At 33.8% G+C, this 21,175-nt stretch overlaps 1 protein-coding gene and 1 pseudogene across 1 annotated transcript; both read left to right on the top strand.

Annotated features, from left to right (window-relative positions):
- Window positions 1-14,896: 14,896 nt before the first annotated feature.
- On the top strand, window positions 14,897-18,222 carry LOC108973080 (N-acetyltransferase eco). The gene is made up of 4 exons (XM_018940102.1): window positions 14,897-16,387; window positions 16,443-17,608; window positions 17,668-17,792; window positions 17,855-18,222. Exons 1-4 carry the CDS (start codon window positions 15,004-15,006, stop codon window positions 18,054-18,056), a joined length of 2,877 nt encoding a protein of 958 aa, XP_018795647.1. The 5' UTR covers window positions 14,897-15,003; the 3' UTR covers window positions 18,057-18,222.
- Window positions 18,223-18,280: 58 nt separating this feature from the next.
- Window positions 18,281-19,996, top strand: LOC108973081 (annotated as a pseudogene).
- Window positions 19,997-21,175: the final 1,179 nt, after the last annotated feature.

Raw genomic sequence — 21,175 nt, 5'->3', positions numbered from 1 at the left:
CGCCGGGGGAAGCAGAGGAAGAGGAAGACCTCCACTCCGTTGGAAGGACCAAGCGGAGAAGGACCTGTCTTCACTTGGAATATCTAATTGGCGGCACGTATCGAAAAGAAGAAAGGACTGGCGCGCTATTGTTAACTCGGCTATAATCGCGTAAGCGGTGACTACGCCAATCAAGAAGAAGAAGAAGATTATTGTGCATGACTATTGTGAATTGGCGCACATTCTGTATTCATTCTTAACAGAAAACTGTAACAAATATTTATATTTTAGATGGAAATTATAAAGTCTATTTAATACTTACAAGAAGATTTAATACTTACCTTCCTCAACAATTTAACGGCGTAATATGTCTTCATGTAAAAGGACAGCTAAAGCAGGGTTGTAATTATATTTCTACGTGTTATTGCACGAAAATAAACATGGGTAGTATTAGTATGGTAAAGTAAAAGTTGGCTGTAGTTCACATATTCGGTATTTGAGGGCTTAAGAAGGCTATATACTCGTATATATAATTAAAATTGTTTTTTCGTCCGTTTTCATAATGCAACATACCAATGACAGAATAATGTTGAGCACTAATTTTGGCTTAAAGGAAAGTCACCCGAGTATTCCCGAGGTGGGCGGTTTGCGTCCATTGTATTATTTTTACAACAATTCCTGTAAAGCCCCTTGGCTACTTAATGCTTCTTTCCTTAGCATGTTATGGCGCTTTTATTGGATTTCCAGACTAATTCTCTTCAAGTTGGATAGCTTTAGTGCTCTCTTCAATACGCTCACTTAACTTAATAACAGGCGGTGCCACCCCCACTTTTACTACTGCGATTCTGTTCAGCATTTTTCAGTACATTTATTGTATATCATCAAGATCTCTTAATATTTGGAATTACGTCATCTAATGCAGGACAGCTATAAAAACATTTATAGCTTTATAATTGAAATATTTTCCAATTTACTTAAAAATTTGTTATTGACAATACAAAATATATTTTTAAAATGTATAGAATTAAAAGCAAATATTGGGTAGTAAAAAGGCTTTTCGTATACTGACAATAGCCGCCGTTGCAGTCGTATATCTCCAATGCTACCAATCACATTGTGTCATACCATATAGTATTGGAAAAGTGAGATTTTAAGCTTCATTTAAATTCGGAAAATTTTAAAAAAGTAACAGCTTTTCAAAAATGAGTGAAAACAATGAAAAAATTCGCTATATTTTGAAATTTGTGAAGTTTACGGAGAATTTAATTAACATTTGAATTCATTCAAACGATTTACATATATTTAGAGGAATATGGCTTATTAACATAGAAACGCAGCAATGCGAAGCAAAATATTGAGGAACTCTCATCTTTACCAAGCAACAATCGCCATTTTTATTAGGAAGAAACACTGAAAGCGAAGCATTCATTCTGACTTAACCTTTACTTTCTTCGTTTCTTTATTAAAATATGAATTATAAAACAAAAATTAAGAAAGTTTTATGTGAATGGGCCATCCATGTATCCCCAAATTTTCAGTTCAAGTGAGTTTAGGACCATCATGACTTCTTAACAATCTGCGACAATTTTCGTATTAACAACACAATTATTTATAATTTCCGAGAATTATAAAGAAATATATGAAATGTAAAAGAAAATTACAGTCTATTTAATTATGAAATGTCTAGCAAGATTATACAGAGTTTGTCCGCAAAGTAATAGGAGAGGATTTATTGAACCAATCGAGACAATTTTTTAAAAACTTCCAAGTGCATGCTGCTTGGATCCTCTCTGTCATCTCAAAGGAAAAGGAAGATTGCCTCTTTGTCTCGGGATCATGACTCGTCACCTGTGATTACGTTATTCAAAAAATGTTCAAATTTTCTTGGCACACTTCCACTCGCCGCAATTTCTGGTCAGTGAGCACCTTTGGGACCATCTTCGCGCACACCTTGCGCATGTGCAATGTTATGAACCACAGATTTTGATAAATTTAACATCTGGGCAATTAAACAAATACTTAATCGACGGACTGAGTTCAAAACTTTGCTCAAGTTAAGGAACGTATTCCTTATGGTATAAACAGAGCGTATCAAAACAACCTTGAGTTTGAATACCACAACCACCTTATCTTAGAACAAAGGAAATGTATCTAAGCAAACAATATATGTATATAAGTTAACAGAATAAATATTTTGCTATACAGGCTACTTTACTAAGCTTAAAAATGCTCAGGAATGGCAAATACATCACGCCACCTCTACCGCTACCCACTACAAGAAGTAGTCTAAAATAAAATTAACAATCTGCAAATTCCTTAAATAATATTGGCATCAGAACAGAACACATGACTGAACAAGAAAAACTTCATATCGAAAATTTAATAAGACAATACTCAACCTTATTTGCTGACCCAAACTAGAAGCTTACATTCACAACCATTGTAAAAGGTGAAATTAGAACTACAACCGAAAGGCCAATATATTCGGCATATTTCCCATATCCTATTTCCCTGAAAGCTGAAGTTGAAACTCTCTGGTATGGATAGTACCAAAGGAAATTGACGCTTCAGGAAAAAAAATATCGACTCATATTGAAACGTATTGAACATATTGAAACGAATAATACTGACTAAAAGTTTGAAATTCCATTCCCCACATACATAGTAACTGACGTAACTTTCAACGAAGGAAAATTAGCCAATACTCTTAAATCATATTTGAACCCATCGGTCAATAATGGCCTCATGAAAGACGAACGAACACCAGGTATAAAACAAAAGATTTATGCCCATCGTTTCAACAAATACAAAATACAGTTCACTAGAAAATTAGTAAAAGATTTAACAAATTTAGAAGATCAAAATAGAGCATATATTAATGAACACAATCGTGCCCACCGAAATAGCGAAGAACACAAGTTGCAAATTTAGAAAAGTTCTATTTTCCACAAATGACAGCCAAGGTTAAAAAAATCGTTAAACAATGCAGAGCATGTAAGCTCAATAAATTCGACCGTCACCCTCGTAAACACGCCATTCAAAGCACACCAATACCTGAGTACCCCGGACATATTATCCATATCGACATCTACCACACAAACAAACATTCATTCATACCACCATAGATAAATTTTTGAAATATACTCTTATAAAACTAATTAAATCACGAGCGGCAGAGAATTTGAAACAACTTCTTAGAGATATCATAATTTCATTAGAAATACCAAAAGTTATTATTTTCGAGAATGAAAAATCATTTAATTCCAGTCCAATCATATTCATGCTGACTAATCAATTCAATATAGAGATTCACAAAGCTCCACCCTACAAAAGCTGTTCGAACAGTCATGTTGAGAGATTTCACCTTACTATTACCGGAATAATATGTTGCCTCAAATCAGAAAATACACATGAATACGCATGAGTTTGAGGAACTCCTAGATAAATCAATTTTTGAGTACAACAATCAATCCATTCAACAACAGGTGAAAAACGTCTGGAGCTTTTCTTTGGCCACAGAACAATAATCGATCCCAAACAAATAGAAATAAATAGGCAAGAAAACGTTAAGAGGCTATGAGAAAAACAAGAAGCCGACTTAAACATATGACGGTAACAAAAACAAAGCGCCTATGAAGAGTTATGACATGGGTGAGACAATTTATGTAAATATAAATGAAGGATTAGGAAATAAACTAGCTACACGATATAAAGAAGAAAAAGTTGCAAAAAACTTTAACAATACTGTCCTCGCCAAATCAGGTAAAACTGTTTGTAAAAATGTAATTAAAAACTGCTTTAAATAAAAAGATAAAATTAACGAAAATTAGAAAAAAAAAACTTTAAAATAAATAGAATATAACTTTGCTATCAAAAATAAAACTAAAAAGTAAAACTAAAAATATTTAAAATTGAAATTGTAAAAGAAAAAATTATTACATTAGTATATTGATGATAACTGAGCCAAGACCAATATTGTAACTCCATATACATTAAAAATATTAAGAAACATTTAGAGTAAGATCACTTGTAAGAATGAATGTAAACTTTTCTTCTAATATTTAAATATTTCTAAATATGTACAAAGTCAAGAAATACACCACTTAACTGCGCGGAGTCGAATAAAAACTCTTGCCAACAGGTGCTACTTCGGACTGAGTAGGCAATTGAGAAGCAAAGTCCTCTCTTGACGAACAAAAACCAAACTCTATAAGTCACTCATAATTCCCGTCCTGCTATATGGTGCAGAGGCTTGGACGAAGTCAACAAGGGATGAATCGACGTTGCGAGTTTTCGATAAAAAAGTTCTGCGAAAGATTTGTGGTCCTTTGTGCGTTTTACCACGGCGAATATCGCATTCGACGGAACGTTGAGCCGTATATATATGACGACATAGTTCAGCGAATTAAAAGACAGCGGCTACGCTGGCTAGGTCGTGTTGTCCGAATGGACAAAACACCCCAACTCTGAAAGTATTCGACGCAGTACCTGTCGGGGGAAGCAGAGGAAGAGGAAGACCTCCACTCCGTTGGAAAGACCAGGTGGAGAAGGTCCTTGGTTCGCTTGGAATATCCAATTGGCGCCACGTAGCGAAAAGAAGAAACGACAGCGCGCTGTAGTTAACTCGGCTATAATCGCGTCTACGCCAGTAAAGAAGAAGAAGCAAATAAGTATAAATAGAAGTAAGAACCATGTGAACCAGCTCAAAAATATATTCTTTTGACTAATTTTTACTTCATGCAAAAATTAACTCGCACACCAGTCACATTGTCGGTGTTTGTCAAAGTCGCTGGTCTCTCTCATCGCGTACCGCTACTCAACAATTGCTGCATTTTCGGCTTGCACCACACACAGAAACCAGTCGCACGAAAATATTTGTCCTGATCATTGTATAAACTTACAAGTAACCAATCCTTAATTTTCACTAACACATACGCAAAAATCTACTACAAATTAGGCACTTGGTACGGGTTGCCCCTAAATATTCTATTACAAATTAGGCACTTGGTTCGGGTTGCCCTAAATATTCTACTACTAAAACGTTCAAATGCCTAAAATCTGATATAGTGTGTTGCCGTGTTAGGTTTTAAAATTTATAACTTTAACAATATTTTTTTTAAATCGCTGTGTAACGGAGATAAAGATATGGTTAACTGATGAACGGTCTCTTGAAGTTGAGAGCGCAAATCGCCTATTCAAACTTTGACTGACTCGGGTAAGTTGGATGCAATTAGAACGGTTGGTAAGACATTATTAAAATTCTCCCAAAGAAAATTGTGAACAAAGAGATTTGTAACCGCCGCTCAAGATCACCATTAAAAATCAATGAAACGCGAAATTTCAAAGTGGTTGATGAATTGTTTGCGATCTGATGCTTCTTATTTAATTTTCAATTGAAAACAATACTATTTGGCAGCTAATGAGTTTAATTCACTTTATTCCACTTATAGTTGAAAAATTAGTTGGTTTAACATACCATTAAATTAAAAAAAAAAAAATATTTCAATAGCTACTTCATATTTTAATCGTTCAATACATAAAATTTTTTAATAGTACCCTAATTAATATTGGGTGTTATAAATAACATTCCCAAAAATTATTAGTAGTATACAAAATTTTTAGACGCTTTAATATTGGCATAAGTTAGGTACCCTTTATCATTTCTGTGTAGTCAAAAAGCAACTCATTTACTCTAGGTTGTTATAACGACGGACAACTGCAGCGGTGCGCTGCAACAAAGAGTACATCGTATGCTTATTTGTATATTTTGATACCCTTTCAACATTTTTCTACTATTCGAGATAGGAGGAGGATTATATACAGATACGTTCTGTAATTCTTCTCCGAGTGAATTTCAAGCAAATTCACTTTCATTGCGACATTCGGAGTTTTATATTTCTGTATAAAGTTTCCAAATTTTTTTCAAAATGAATTTCGAGGGAAAACGAATATTCTGAAAAACAAATTTACAAGAAAATATTCGGTTATTATTATTCACTTAAAATCAATTATGTGAATTTGGTATGCAAAAACATGTCAGTAAACTTAGTGATAAAATTATGCAGAAAAATATTTATACTAGTTTGTTTTCATTAAAAAACGAATTGTTAATGATTAAATAGGAGAACATAAGAATGCATAGCAGAATGAAATTATTATCATTCGATTATTTAATACCCATAGGGACATGGCCCAAGGCTTTATGGAGGATGACAAAAATAAAAAAGTATTTTTCAAACAGAAATAAAACGCTTTTATAATTGAAAGTTATGGCCAAAAATATAGTTTTATTATAGAGATAGACGTTTGCTTTGTGTTTAAAAATTACATCGGTCATCTAGCAAACCTGAGGAATCTACAAAGCAGATGGGCACAGCTCCAGTTGCAGCGCGCAATAGCGAATGAACTCATTCGGGTCTAAATCGCTGCTCCACAGTGGCAAAGCGTCTTCAGTGCACACTTTACCGCGCCTCTGAGGATAAATATTCTCCACTAGTATAAACTTGTTGCGAAAACGATCCATAGTTTCTCCAATTATGCGATTTTCGACTTAGTGCGATAGGCCCAAATAAATGTGTGGTGGACCATTTCACAAATTCAAATGAACCGAAACCAATTATTTCTTCTGCATTCACTACATCTTCCTTGACTATCATTACATATGTGCACTCGTTTGTTAATATTATTTTGATGTCAATATTTTGATTCAATTGTATGACAGAGGAGAAACGAAAATAAACAAATTTCTCGTTTTATGCAGCACCAAAACCCAGTTCATTAGTTTTTGTATTCATTTTAGTTTCCACTTTCACTCGATTCCAGAACCTGTCCGATAAAGTTGCTATAATGTAATAAAACACAAAAATTTAATCAAACTAGGTTCTGGATTGCATTTACTTTGCACACAATGTGTCAATGTATAGACGTGGAACATGAAGCGGCGCACCTTAATTTGTATCAAACGGTCAATTTATGAAGATCCAATTGCGCTTCCTAATCCACACGAGGGTTCGACTCACCCAAATACCGAAAATTTTCTTAGTTGATGAAGCCATTATGCTAGAAATGGGCTTCGTCTGAGAAGATCGCGTCTAGCGAAAAGAGCTCTTAGAAGAAAATAGAAGAACAAAGTGAAATGTGACATTATGAAATAGCAAACCTTACTGAAACACGAGCTGTCAAAATCATGTCATCCCTATTGGTAGACACTGTATATTTGATTTTTCCATATTTCCGTACTTTAGTAAAAATTTAGATATCCAGATGAACTTTGATACATATATTCATGGGCGCCCAAGAAGGTTGGTATTTCAGATAGGCGGAATCGGATCATAGCCATGACCACAAAACAATAGCACCATAAATAAGACCCCAATAAGACGCAAGGCTGTTATTTAGTAGTACAACGAATTGCAGAAGGGCACCTATGATTCAAATGTTTGTTTTTTTAAGTGGACGTGATTCACTCTCTAAAAAGTTTAATGTACATATCTTCCAAATTTCAAGCTATATTAACCAAAATCACTCAGAGCAAATATTTTTGGTATCCCTGCCCAGCCTGTGAAAATGGGTGAATTCGGATAATTACCCTGGTCACTTTCCATAAAACTGTTTGACTGTAAATCATTCGATTTACTCGAACAATTAATGTTTTACTAACACCTGACGGTACGGAAATGTTCTGTTATACCCGAACATGTTCTTACTTATGTATTGAAAACGCTCAACGAAATATGTACGTACTGGTGGTTGTTTTTATACTCTTGCAACATGTTGCTACAGCCTATAATAGCAAGCTGTAACCTGAGTAAAAATCGAGATATCGTAATGAAACTTGGTACACGTGTACAATAACCAAATTCGATCAAAACAAATATCTTAAGCATCCCCACCGACACAGTAAAAATGGAAATTACAATGAAATCAGACTACAACCTGCCTTCTTTTCTCATATAACACGATTTCAAATTCCATTTGATTGTTTCACTTCCCAGTGATTAATGAAACCCAGGGAACATTTTATAAGTACCTATAGGGCATGTTAAATGTGGTGTTGGCAAAATGAGATAAAGTCGGGTCGATGCTACCGCAACTGCCATATATTTTTGTCATGATTTTCGTTTTTCTAAGAATCCTTTTGAAGAATAACTTGATCTGTGTGAATTGTATTGCTGTTCTTCTTTGTTCGAACGAAAAAAACTACCCAAATAAGCATGATTATTGATTATCATTATTGTTATAAGTCTAAATCCAAGCTGAAAATTGCAATTCGAAGCCATGGCAATCGAACCACAAAATACCTACCAAACAAACTCAAATTTAATTAAAAGCAAAAAGATATTTTTGACCATTTTTCATGACATCACCGCCGTCCAAAATGGCTACTTCCATATTGATTGAGACGTGTAAATCCCTTTGGCATTTACATGAGCGCACATTCGGTGTAGGATTCGTGGTGGGAGAGAGACTCCGTCGCCGTCAAACTGGCGCCTGTTAGCTACCGGTTTTTTAGCAAAGGTAGCATTATTGAGCCACTGATGGAGGCTAACGAAGATTTAATATATATTCTAATATATTATACATATATATGGAACGAAGCTTTGAGGTATTCTAAAATCCAACTGTCAGCTCTCCGATGGTAATAAGTACATAGATAGATATGGATCAACTTAGTCATATGCAACCATATACTAATACATTATTTTATAAATAAAGCCAGTAACTTAACTGATAGATAGCTGAGAAAACGGACCTTACACATGGTTTGTTCGAAAAATTATAGGACTGAGTCGATTTAAAAAAAAATTATTGAACCCATCGTTACAATTCTTTAAAAACTTTCAAAATAGGCTTCTTCTCATATTTACTATTTCCGCTAAAACTTCACCAATTTGTTTGTACACATTTTTTATATTAAAGTACAAATAGCTTAAAATCTGCACAATTAGCCTGCCTGCCAAGCGGAACCATTTTTCTTCGGGTTGTGTTGGAATGGAAAAAAATTTAATTTCTCTAAATTTAAAAAGTTTATAACTGATTTTATTATAATTTTAGGCAACATGCTAACTTACTTCTATGATACTTGTATTCGATATACAGTGCCGGTCAATATAATAGCACCAGTTGCAATTATCTGTTTCGAGTGATGTAAAAATTTCAGCTATTTGTTATGTTATTTTTTTGAGTGTAAAAAACAGTTACATTATTTATGCTCTCTCAGAGTGTGTGCATTTGTTGTCAAATTTCGTAACTGTTAATTAGTTATAAAAGACTTCTCATTTCGTGCAGTCAATAAAATAGCACCAGTAGACTCTTTTTGTTTGTTTTGCAAAAATTTTTGTAAAAAAGTGAAAACTGAAGGTAATAAACATCTTTTTATATGTTTTCTAATAAATCATGTAATAATTTACAAAAAATTGTATAGTTATGGGTCGCAGAAAGCATTGTTCGCCGGAAAAACGTGAACTAATAAAAAAATTTGCGTCCGAGGGTAAATCGTATTCCCAGATAAGGGATATGCTGGGCTGTTCCAATAAAATGATAATAAATGCTGTAAGATATGAACAAAAAGTTAAATCCCGTGGTAGAAAGCGAGTTTTGTCACCCCTAATGGTAAAACGTTTAGTAAGGACGACTAAAGCAAATCCCTTTATGACAGCTACGGAGCTCAAAAAAACATTGGATGTGCCGGCGAGTGTGGAAACTATTCGCCGCAGACTTCGAGACAGCAGCCTGAATGCCAGTAGTCCTCGAAAAATGCCGCTGCTTTCCTCTAAGCATATTGCTAAACGAATATCTTTTGCTAAAGCACATCTAAATTGGCCAAAGGAAAAGTGGAGAAATGTGCTATGGACTGACGAATCCAAAATTGTTCTTTTTGGTGGTGGATGTTTTGTCCGTAGGCCACCCAACAGCGAATACAAGCCACAATTCACATCAAAAACTATCAAGCATGGAGGTCATAGTATTATGGTATGGGGTTGCTTCTCATATCAAGGTGTGGGTCCCATATATTGGATCAAAATCGTTATGGATTCATCGGTTTATGTAAAAATCCTTGACGAAATTATGCTGCCGTATGTTTCCTACGAAATGCCGCTAGTGTGGGTCTTCCAGCAAGACAATGACCCAAACAACCAGCAAAATGGCAAAAATATGGTTCAACGATAACTCCATCAATGTAATGGAGTGGCCTGCACAGTCCCCGGATTTGAACCCTATCGAAAATCTGTGGATCGACATAAAGAAGGGTATATCTACAATAAAACCAACAACTGTTGAAGGGCTCTGGCAAGCTGTGCAGAAAATTTGGAGCTCCATAAAAGTTGAAAGATGCCAGCATTTAGTGGATTCCATGGGAAGGCGTTGTGCCGCTGTAATAGCAAACAAAAGGCACGCGACAAAGTACTGAAAATATGTAATTAGTTTATCTAAAAGATATCTAACCAAAATTTTTGATTTATTTTAAGAAAGACCATTATTTTTGTTAAAAATTAATTGAAGTGCTATTATTTTGACTGTGTAGTTTTTAAGGTGTTTGTTTAAATTCATTAACATATTATAAACTGTTAAAAAAACCAAATAATTTTTTTATGATAATGAACTATTGCATCAAAGTATTTATTATTTTCTTATGAGTTGAATTGGCCCAAGAGTTAAAGAGATATAAACGGAGTCAGTATAAATTTATGCGTCGTGCTATTATATTGACCGCAGCTGTACATGTACAATATTATTTCGTTATATGAAAATTTTGAAGAATCTTTTGAGGATATTTTATGTTTTCATAAATAAATAAAAACTTGAGTAATTTACACCTTTCCTCTAATAATCAAACTTCTAATATTTCAATGCTCTTTTTAATTTAAAATGACATTCTATACATTGATCATTTTATGATCTTTTCGACACTAAATGACATCTTACAGTTAATTGTATGAAAGGAGTAAAGCTAGGCCTTATTTTTCTGTAAGTATTATTATAAACCATCTTCATGGTAAAGTCTTCAAGATTAACTTAGACTTTAAAGAGAATCTCCTACTCTTTAAATAGAGTATATATTAAATAAAATTTTACTAATTAAAACTTTATATTTTATAATTTAAATTTTTATCTTCGTGAATGCATATTGTTATACATGTTAATATAAAAAATGCGGCTGTTTGTCCAAGGATGAAGTGAAATCAATTTTCAAATATGCCTTCAGAAATAAACGAGTTTTAATGAACCGCTGCAAAAATAACATGGAGGTAATATAATATAGGTATAATAAAATTATGTGTGACATATAAGTCAGAAAATATAATATTATTAATTAGAATTAATATTTTGAAAATTTAAATTACTTATTATTCTACTCAAACTGTACCCTACAAGAGGGAGGTAACCATATCACTATTACATTTGTAAAATTTCACATCGTACACCACTACATATTGAAACAAATTTTTTTGTTTTTAAATGGAAAATTCTGTTAGAAAAATCTAAGAGAAACACCATACACCATACATAATTTCTGAATGCTTAATAGAGAAATGTACATATAGCTATATATTTCTCATCAACTATTGGCGGCATTATTTAAAAAAAAATGTAAAGTAAGCAATTTTTTAATATTTTTATAAATTCAAAATATGTTGTCAGGAAGGTAAAATTAAAATTAACTTGTTTCTCCTTCTAAAGAATTTATCACATATAATTGCAGAGAACGAAACAAAACTCTCAATGCGCTACCGGAGATGAAAATCGAGTGAGATTATTTTTTGTTGCGTTGCGAGAAAATTTCACCAATAGTGATTTTATGGTGGGTTGCTTTACTTTGAAAAGGCCAATTACTACATTGTCTTGCGGCCTCTAGGTTGTATTGCCTTGCAATTAGCAGCGAAAGACTTCAAATATACGAAAGATTTTCACATCAATAAGCGCATGTCCACGGATCTGCCTTTTTCTGCGTGTAATTAACGGCGTTGGTATTTTTCATTGGTAGTGTTTTTTACGTGGTCCCAAACCAAGCGCACAACCCTATGTAGGTGGTGTTTCGCCTTCTCACCTAAGCTCGACTTTAAGCGGATGTTCTTAGGCTACCCAGAGGATACTTTGTCAAAGACCGGAAGTCGTGAACATTTTGAGGTAAAGTCTCAATTTGTGACTAGTTACTATTCACTAAACAGTCTCTAGGGTTAGTCTCAAAATATTGTCTCAAATTTGAGACCTGATAGTTAGCAGATCACAAAACTAAAAAGAACTCTTTGCCATTTTGAATATACTGAATAGAGATCATCATGAATATTAATCGATTATCGTTTTTTTATATTTTGTGAAGAAATCAAACACGAAAAAGTTGAAAAAAATCCATATTATAAACATTTCGTAAATATTATGAATCATAGTCAACATATATTTTTATGCAAATGGGAAAATATCTCTGAATAATGAAATGTAATCGATTTTTGTGACTCTCCGCATTTTAATTGTTGTAAATATTTTAATTTTCTATTCATTTCTGCATTGCAAAAACCTAACGCAATAGAATATCAAAACACAAATTGTTTATTGACCATTTTTTCTTCTGCATATAGGTACATTGTAGTCATTCAAAAGCCTATTATCCGTTCCTTGTGCATTTGACAGGTTTTTCGTTAAATTTTTGACAGTAACATACGGCAGCGTATAGTGTATAGTATACAAAAATTTTTGCTTGTCGAGATACCCCTTTACAGAATAGCAGAATCGTCTCAAGTCACAAAAATTGTCTCTAACTTAAAATCTCAAATTTAGAGACTTGTGACTGTATCACAGTACAGTATCGCACTGTAAATGTAATATAATCGCCTTAAATTTTTGTGGGAACATAGTATTAAGAATTAGTAAATTAATACACTATTTTCTCTATTTTCAATTTCTTTAAATTATACAAATTAAAACAATATAAACCAAATATATATTTATGGTTTTAAGCTTTTGATGAAAAATAACAATGATATTACTATACTTGCCAAAAATTTTATTGTAAGAATCTAAATTCAGTTTGTAATATATATATGTATATATAAATGTTAATCCTTAAAACTAATCCTAAATAATTACCGAATTTGTAAAATAGAAATGAAAGATATACCTAATCAATATAAATATTTAAACTTAAAAACAAAATACCTAAGCAAAAAGAAACAAAATAAAAATTACAATTGTTTCTTTTTTATTAGGAAGAACGTAACCGATGAATAATCCAACAAATAACTCATAGCAAATGGCGAGATACCAGTTTTCTGTAACTTATAAATAGGCAATAACCTACCAAATAGCCAACGAAGAGGACACTGTTAACCTAAGACTAACGAATAGTTTTCCAAACTAGTTCGCAAATTAGAGCAAGAAAATAAATGTAGAACTTGAACTAGAACAATAACCTATCGATAACTAGGCAAATAACTTTTTCTATGTTCCGACCGACATTGAAAACATGTTTTTGTGAGAAAAACTACTTTTCGTCCATGCAAAATCAGTCAAACGAAAACTCAGTTTTCTCTGAATACTACTTGAAAACTTACATTCCACACATTATAATCGGTGCCTACCCAAGTTTAATCGATTTTTTTGGAAGACATATTTTGCCGGCCCTAAATTGTCACTTGATATTTGTTTACATTTCATATACAAATATAGCTACTCATTGTTAAGGAAATTCTCTTGTTCTTGCAAACCCCTTGTACGGTGCACCAATTGCAGAATTTTCTTCTTGGTGCAACTGCACAACAAACACACGCAAACATATATTTGCAATGGCTGTAAAATATGTCAGACCAACCCCCATGTTTGTTTTCGTGCCGTTATATATCACTAGATTCTGCAGTGGCTGCTCTCTTGGCCTTGCATATTTCGGTATAGGATTTTTGAATTTTGTGTCATCTCGCTAGAGCAAGAGAATCCCCGTATTGTTAGTTGTCAGTGATGTGCTGAACACAATGCTCGCGACAAACTGCAGCAGCGCGACAGTGAACTGAAAATGGCGTTGTGATGCGCGGAACACAATGCTCGCGACAGATTGCAGCAGCACGACAGTGAACTAAAACGACATGTACACAAAACAACGCAGTTGTCCATTTTGCATGTACACAATTTCGTTGTGGCCATAGTATTACCTTGCACTTCAATGAAATTTGAATATTTTGTTCAAAGTGAAAATTTTTAAGCAAAGAATAAGTAAATAGGTAAATTTATTTGTTTTAAGTTATTAATTGTTCTTATCAATGATGTAACATAGCTATTTTATGCTTTTATTTGTAAAATAACTTCAGGTTTGTTAGAGCTTTGAGTAATTTTACATTTTACATATTAGTGGCATCACTCTTCCTCATCTCTCTACTGTCGTTGGCAAATATAAGAATATATTGAAGTCAGCGAGAACGACAACTGTCGGCCTGCAGTCGTGTAGTCGTGCAGCCGTCAAAATAGAATATTATATATATATTGTATTTTAATATTTGACAGATGTCGTTTGCAGTGTGTCGCGATTGTTCAACACATGAAAACTCATCGAAAACACACATTGTGGATCCGAACGACTTACATTCTACAATATACAAATGTGTTCTCAAAATTTTCAAAATGGTTTTCAAAGTCGGTCCGAACATAGTATTTAACACGTTGTCATTAGCATTCAAGGTCTTTGCTTTTTATTTTATTTAATTAATTTTACGAATAAATTTAATAATTTAAATAACGTTTCACTTTAATGTGTAAATCTCTGATAAGGCTTTCGGCTAATTAACAAGTGACTTAAGTAGTGAAGTATCATATTAGCATTATTAAAGTTGATATAAAAATGTCTAGTAGCTACTTTATATAAAAAATCTGTAATCTAAATTATTTATCGATTTATCGGTAACCGTGCTGTTATTGTTTTTAAGTTATAAATATGTCAAACTCAATTGGCGCGTTTCTTTTGTGTTGATGTTACTTATAAAAAGCAATTTCTTATATTCACATGTTTTTTTTTTATTTTTTTTTAACTAATTTGTATAAATGGAAACTCCAAAGAGTTTAAGTAAACCACGTATTACACGCAATCCAACGCCAAGATTATCTGAGAGGAAGAAAAGTTTATTTTCTGATGGTGAAGTTAAAGTGGCGGGAAATATGTTGGAGGGTATTGAATTACTAGAATCTTCAAATACGATTAGAGAAATAAGCTCTATAACAACAAGGAGTAAACGTAATATTGAAAAGCTTTTAGATTCAAATCGTAAATCAAGTGCCATAAGTTTTCTTAACGATGCTCCCATTGACTTCGCGAAATCTATGTGTACGTCACCTTTACGCAGAAGTCTCCGTACCAAAAGTGTTAAAAACACATTAAAGAACACCGCTTTAATAATTCCAGGGGATAAGGAAAATACACCAAATAGTGATCAAGAAGATGGTTCTGAAGAGCAGCTGCAAAAAATGTTCAAAACCTCAATGAGATTAACCTCCAGTGGTACTCCAGAAATAGTAAATAAGAGCACTATATTTCGATCCGAACCAAAAAAACGGCATTTTGTAGTAACAGAAGAGAACGTCGAGTTAAGTCCGTACAAAAAAAATCCAAAAATTGATTTAAATGATGAAGCTCCAGCCACAATTTCAACATCGAAATTTTACTCAAGGTCCCGGCCCACAACCCTAAGTGTTGATGTACCCAAAAACTTACAAGTTCAGATAAAATCGCCACCAATAACTAATAAAAATAATTCTCCGCGAAGCCGTGGTCGTCGGAGTTTTGGACAGATAAATATTAATAAAGGGGTAAAACACAAAATAAGACGACCGATACGATCAGTTATATCGGGAGAAAAAAATATTCGAAATACCGTTTCTTCTGTAGACATTGACTTAATATTAAAAAATTTGCGCAATGAAAATCTAAAAAATCGGATCGCCTCTAAACGAGAGGAGCGTCAAAATATAGAAAAGATACACAATATTTTTCGATCATGCAAAAATCCTATAGAGATGGCCCGGCCCTTGACAGTTATTTCAGGAATAGATGATACGAACAACAATAAGACTGACTATGTTTTGCCGACAGATAAAAACGATCAAGAACTTGAAATGTCTGAAGATATTGATACAGATTTTTCTGACATCGATAGTAATTTTGATGACTATGAAGAGCTTTCAAATGCGGAAGAAATCATTCCTATCATTTCGCATGAATCAGCCACCATTGAAGCTGCTATTATTGAAAATGAGTCCGTAATTTCTACCGCACCAACAAAACGAAAATTTTTCAAATCCGCTCGAAGTAGCCTTACGCCTAAAGAAATTCATATTACAAATAATATTAGAGCTTCTATTTGCAATGGTAAATTATCTTTGATACAAGAAGAAAAGAAAGTAAAAAGGAGACCAAAAAGAAGACCGTCAAGTAAGTTCTCTTTGAATATTGAATACTCATATGTGTATTCATATCTAAATTTCAGCAACTTATGATATATCCGATGAACAAGCTACTGTTAAAGCGATTTTAAAGAATTTAGATGACACAGCCTATGGGGATATGGACGAAGATTCTATGAGCACTATAACTAATCAAACTATTAATGATCAAGAAATTCTAGCCAACCATTCATTGCAAACTCCTAACACGCAGTTATCCACTGAATTTGATTATTTAGAGTTTCGTAGACGGCTTCCGTACAATACGTCTGATCCTTCGCTAATAGAGCAACAATATTTGTTACTTGATTTTCTAATAAATAATAATATGTGTACAGAAGAGAACTTTACAATATTCATAGCAGATCCAGATAATCACAAAGAAGAGGCAGCAAAAATTGTTGATCAGGTTTTTGTTTTGGTAAATCAACAAGATTACTTTCGTCAACGTCTACCGTACAATACAGATGATCCAGAAGTGGAAGCGCAGCAACATCGAATGCTGGACTTTCTAGTTGAAAACAATATATGTACAGAGGAAAATTTTGATATTTTCATTGCAAATTACAACCAAAGACGTAAGGAGGCAGATGAAATAATGGAAACAATACGGAAACAAGAAAGAGAAGGTGTCCCCTTAAACACTTCACAAGAAGTCGATAATGAAGTGAAAATACCAAATAATATTTCCGAAAACTCGAAAATTTTAGATAATGCGAGGATTGGCGCTTCTGTTCAACAAAGTGTTGACGAAAGTCCATTACCTTTTACTCAGTCTATCGATGGAGACAAGGATAAGCTTTTCCCAATATTTGATACAAACACATGGAAGCCTTTAGAACAAATATCTAAACGAGACTTTTCACGGACTTTGAATTTGGATCGGGCGACTAATCAATACCAAATCGATGCCGGACAAAGAAACTTTGGTGCTCACCAATGCAAACAATGTGGTCTGGTTTATAGCATACATGAAGTAGAGGAAGAAAAATTGCATAACGATTATCATGCATCTTTGCATTTACTGCGTTTTAAGGGTTGGATCGATGAAGATATCGTTGCTATATACCCCGAATGGGGTTCCGACGGTCGTATATTGCGTATCACAGAATCTTCACACACCAGACGACATGAACGTTTAGCCGACATATTGAAGATTGTCGATAAGGAGCTGGGATTCGCCTCCTATGTAATCCCACCAACATTTGTCGTATGTTTTTCTACTACATTATTTTCTTTTACAAGTTAAAGTGTTCATTTTAATTACAGGCTTACTTGGCTGTCCGTAAACACCAAATTGTTGGTCTTTGTTTAGTTGTTCCTCTTGAAAAAGCTAACAAATATATTAAAATAGAAGAGCTTGACTGTTGCACCGAAGAAGAATTTCCTGCCAAGTATGTATAAACTAAGATATATGGTATTTGTCTTTTGAATCAAAGCATTTATGCACAATTAGATGCGGTATATCTCGAATATGGGTTTCTCCATTACATAGGCGTCTACATATAGCAACAAAACTAATAAATGCGGTCCAACAAAACACCATATTCGGAGAGGAAATTCCACTGGACATGATAGCATTCAGCGCGCCAACTGAAGCTGGCCGAAAGCTCGCACAGAAAGTAACACAAATAGATAATTTCTTGGTATACCAGTGAAAATAGGCATGGTGAAGGTATAGGTAAGCAACTGGAATCCATAGCCCTAGTTGTATAATTTAATTATGCAGCCTATATTTTCACCATGCATAGAAATATTTTGTTAATATGTAATGAAACTGAGATTTTTCCGTTATACAAAAATATATATATATTTAAGTTTCAATTTTTCGAAATTGCTTTATTTTGTATAAATTTTAACAAATGATCCTTAACTCATTCGTTGTCAGCTAAAATGTTAAAAGTGAGATGAGTAATATTTTCAGAATTCATTACAAAGGTGTCAACCTTTCGTGCATGCGCGCCTATTTGAGTTTAGGTTGCAAACGATATTTCAAAAACATGATGAACTACTACCAAAATTCTATGGACAGCAAAGCTCTCTGTGAATCACTAGATAAACTGCAAGAAACTGTCTTCCGCGTGCCAATAATCATCGGCGATAATAGTATTGTTAGTAGCGATGAGCAGCTACAGGTGCATCCTCACAATCATAGACGTACCCTTGTCAAATTTTATTACGCCAACACACAACAGATTAAACTTGGTATTGAAACAGCATTGTGTAGTAAAAAATATTGGCAGGGTACCAATCTGAAGGAAAGAGCAGAAATCTGGCGAAAATGTGCCGATATCATCGCAGAAGAAGACCGTCATATGCTGAACGCCGCAATTATGTTAGGACAAGCAAAAACACCGAAAGAAGCTGAGAAAGATACTTTCCAGTTAATTGGCTTGTTACGAAAAAGTGCAGACTATATAATGCGCCTATCTAAAATTAATCTTAGCAATAGTAATCCTGAACGAATCAAAACAACATATTTCCAGCGTCCATTAAACGGATTTGTCACGGCCATTTCACCATTCAATCATAACAACTTTTCTGCTCATCTAGCACTAAGCCCCGCACTTATGGGCAACTGTGTACTTTGGAAGCCTTCCAGCAATAGTATATATTCTGATTACTTGGTTTGGAAAGCTACAAAGAAAGCTGGTTTGCCTCCGGGTGTTCTAAATTTCATACCATGTAATGGCAACTTATTTGTGGACGTCATTACTAAATCACCTTATTTTGGTGGCCTTAATTTTGCCGGAAGAACGACAAATTTTCATAACATATTTAATGTTACTTATCTACGAATTAAAAATTTCAAAAGTTATCCACGTATGGTGGCCGAATGCAGTACTAAAAACTTCCATTTTGTCCACGAAAGTGCGGATGTGAATGTAGTAGCAGAAGCAACTGCCCAAGCAGCCTTCGAATATTCAGGCCAAAAATGTTCAGCATGTTCGTGCATTTACGTTCCAGAAACGCTATGGATTCAGCTAAAAAAAGACCTATTAGACCAGATAGCCTGTATCAAGGTAGGAGATCCATGTGATTTCACATCAGTAACATCGGCCGTAATCAGCGAACTTGCCTATGAGCGCATTATAAAATATATTAAGAGAGCCAGTGAAGAGTCAAAATGTCAAATTATATATGGTGGAAATTATTGCAAATCTCATGGATATTTTATAGAACCAACAGTGGTGGTTTGTAACGACCCTTTGGATCCCCTAATGACAAAAGATATCTGTGGACCAGTACTAAGTGTCTATCTGTATAAAAATAACGAGTTAGATAAGATCGTAAACTTGTTAATAAAAGAATCAAGATATGCCTATACTGCGTCAATATTTGCCGAGTCAAAAATTGCCCATAAACTAATTGAGAGATTAAGCTCTGTTTCAAATAATTTTTATATCAATGAAAGTTGTATAGGAAATATTATGGGACACCCTAAATTCAGTGGAAGCCGCCTTTCCGGCACTAATGACCACAAAAGTTCAAAATTTTATTTTATGCGTTGGGCATGTCAACAATTAATTGAAGAGGCTACATGAAGGAACTTAAATTGTATTTATTTTTTGTCTAATTTTATTGTTTCGCAATTCGAACGAACACATTTATTAATACAAAATACTAAAAATAAAGGCATATGTATGCATATACCAACATATTGATTATACGTTTCTGTGTAACTACAAATTTTATATAGACTATGTGAAAAGTTACATTATCTAACTGACATATTCAACTGAAAACTAATTGTTCCAACGTTGTTTAATCTCACCGATAAACAAAAGTTTTTAAATAAAATAAACAAGAAAAACTATAATATCCCTTACAGGTTCAAGTTTTCTTACCAGATCTTGATTTTGATCAGTCAGTTTGTGTGACAACTATGTACTATAGTAGTCCGATCTGATTTCTTTGGATATTGTATTGTTGCTGAGTCTAATCTAATAATCTTCGTTCAATTTTGTGAAGATATCTTAACAAATAAAAAAATTTCCTTACAAGAAGTTGATTTCGATTGCTTAGTTTGTATGGAATTTATTTTCTATTGTAGTCCAATATCGGCGATCTTCTGTCTTTTTTTGCTTTTAGCTGCAGTTTTAGGGACATTTTTCGCAGTGCTTTTTAAAAAGTTTTTAAAGTGCCATCCATTTTCAGTACCACAAATATTCAAGTGAAGCCAATAACAGCGTTTAATATAATAAATTTTGTTTGTTCAATAACTGTTCCGTTTTTTAGCAGGTATGTATGTTCCAGTTGACCAAAATATTTCTTTTGAAAGTTCGAAACTTGTTCCGAAAAAAAGTTGATTGAAAGCAACACCAAAACATATCTGTGCATTCGAAGACTAGTTAGAAACTTCGTGTACTCACGTGGGGGAAGTTGAGTATGTCGGCGCACCCTAATAGTGTGGATAGTGGTATGCGTGTGTGAGTGTTGTGTATACAGTTTAGGGAATTTTATTAGTCGGCTATTACACGAAGCAACTTTTGTTGCGGCAACTCTTGGTTTATAGGCGAGGGAGCGACGATGAGAGGAGAATCGCGCCGAGTTTCCAGTGTTCAGCCAGAGAACGTAAAGTATAGAGAAGGTGCAAATCGAAATATGTATGATGTTCGATTGCGCGGCTAACAGAGCTGATAGATTTATAGTAGGGAATTCACCATTTACGCTGCTATTTAGCAGAATTGAGCACGTTCTCTGCCAAAAATATATGTAAAACGACTGAATTCATGCGAGAATAAATAAAGAGAAATGCTTTGTAGAAAAATATACA

Source organism: Bactrocera latifrons, unplaced genomic scaffold (assembly GCF_001853355.1).
Source record: "Bactrocera latifrons isolate USDA-ARS-PBARC rearing strain unplaced genomic scaffold, ASM185335v1 scaffold_453, whole genome shotgun sequence".
Classification (NCBI taxonomy): Eukaryota; Metazoa; Arthropoda; class Insecta; order Diptera; family Tephritidae; genus Bactrocera; species Bactrocera latifrons.
Note: the sequence above shows the minus strand (reverse complement) of the source record. Positions and strands in the feature narration are given on the sequence as shown.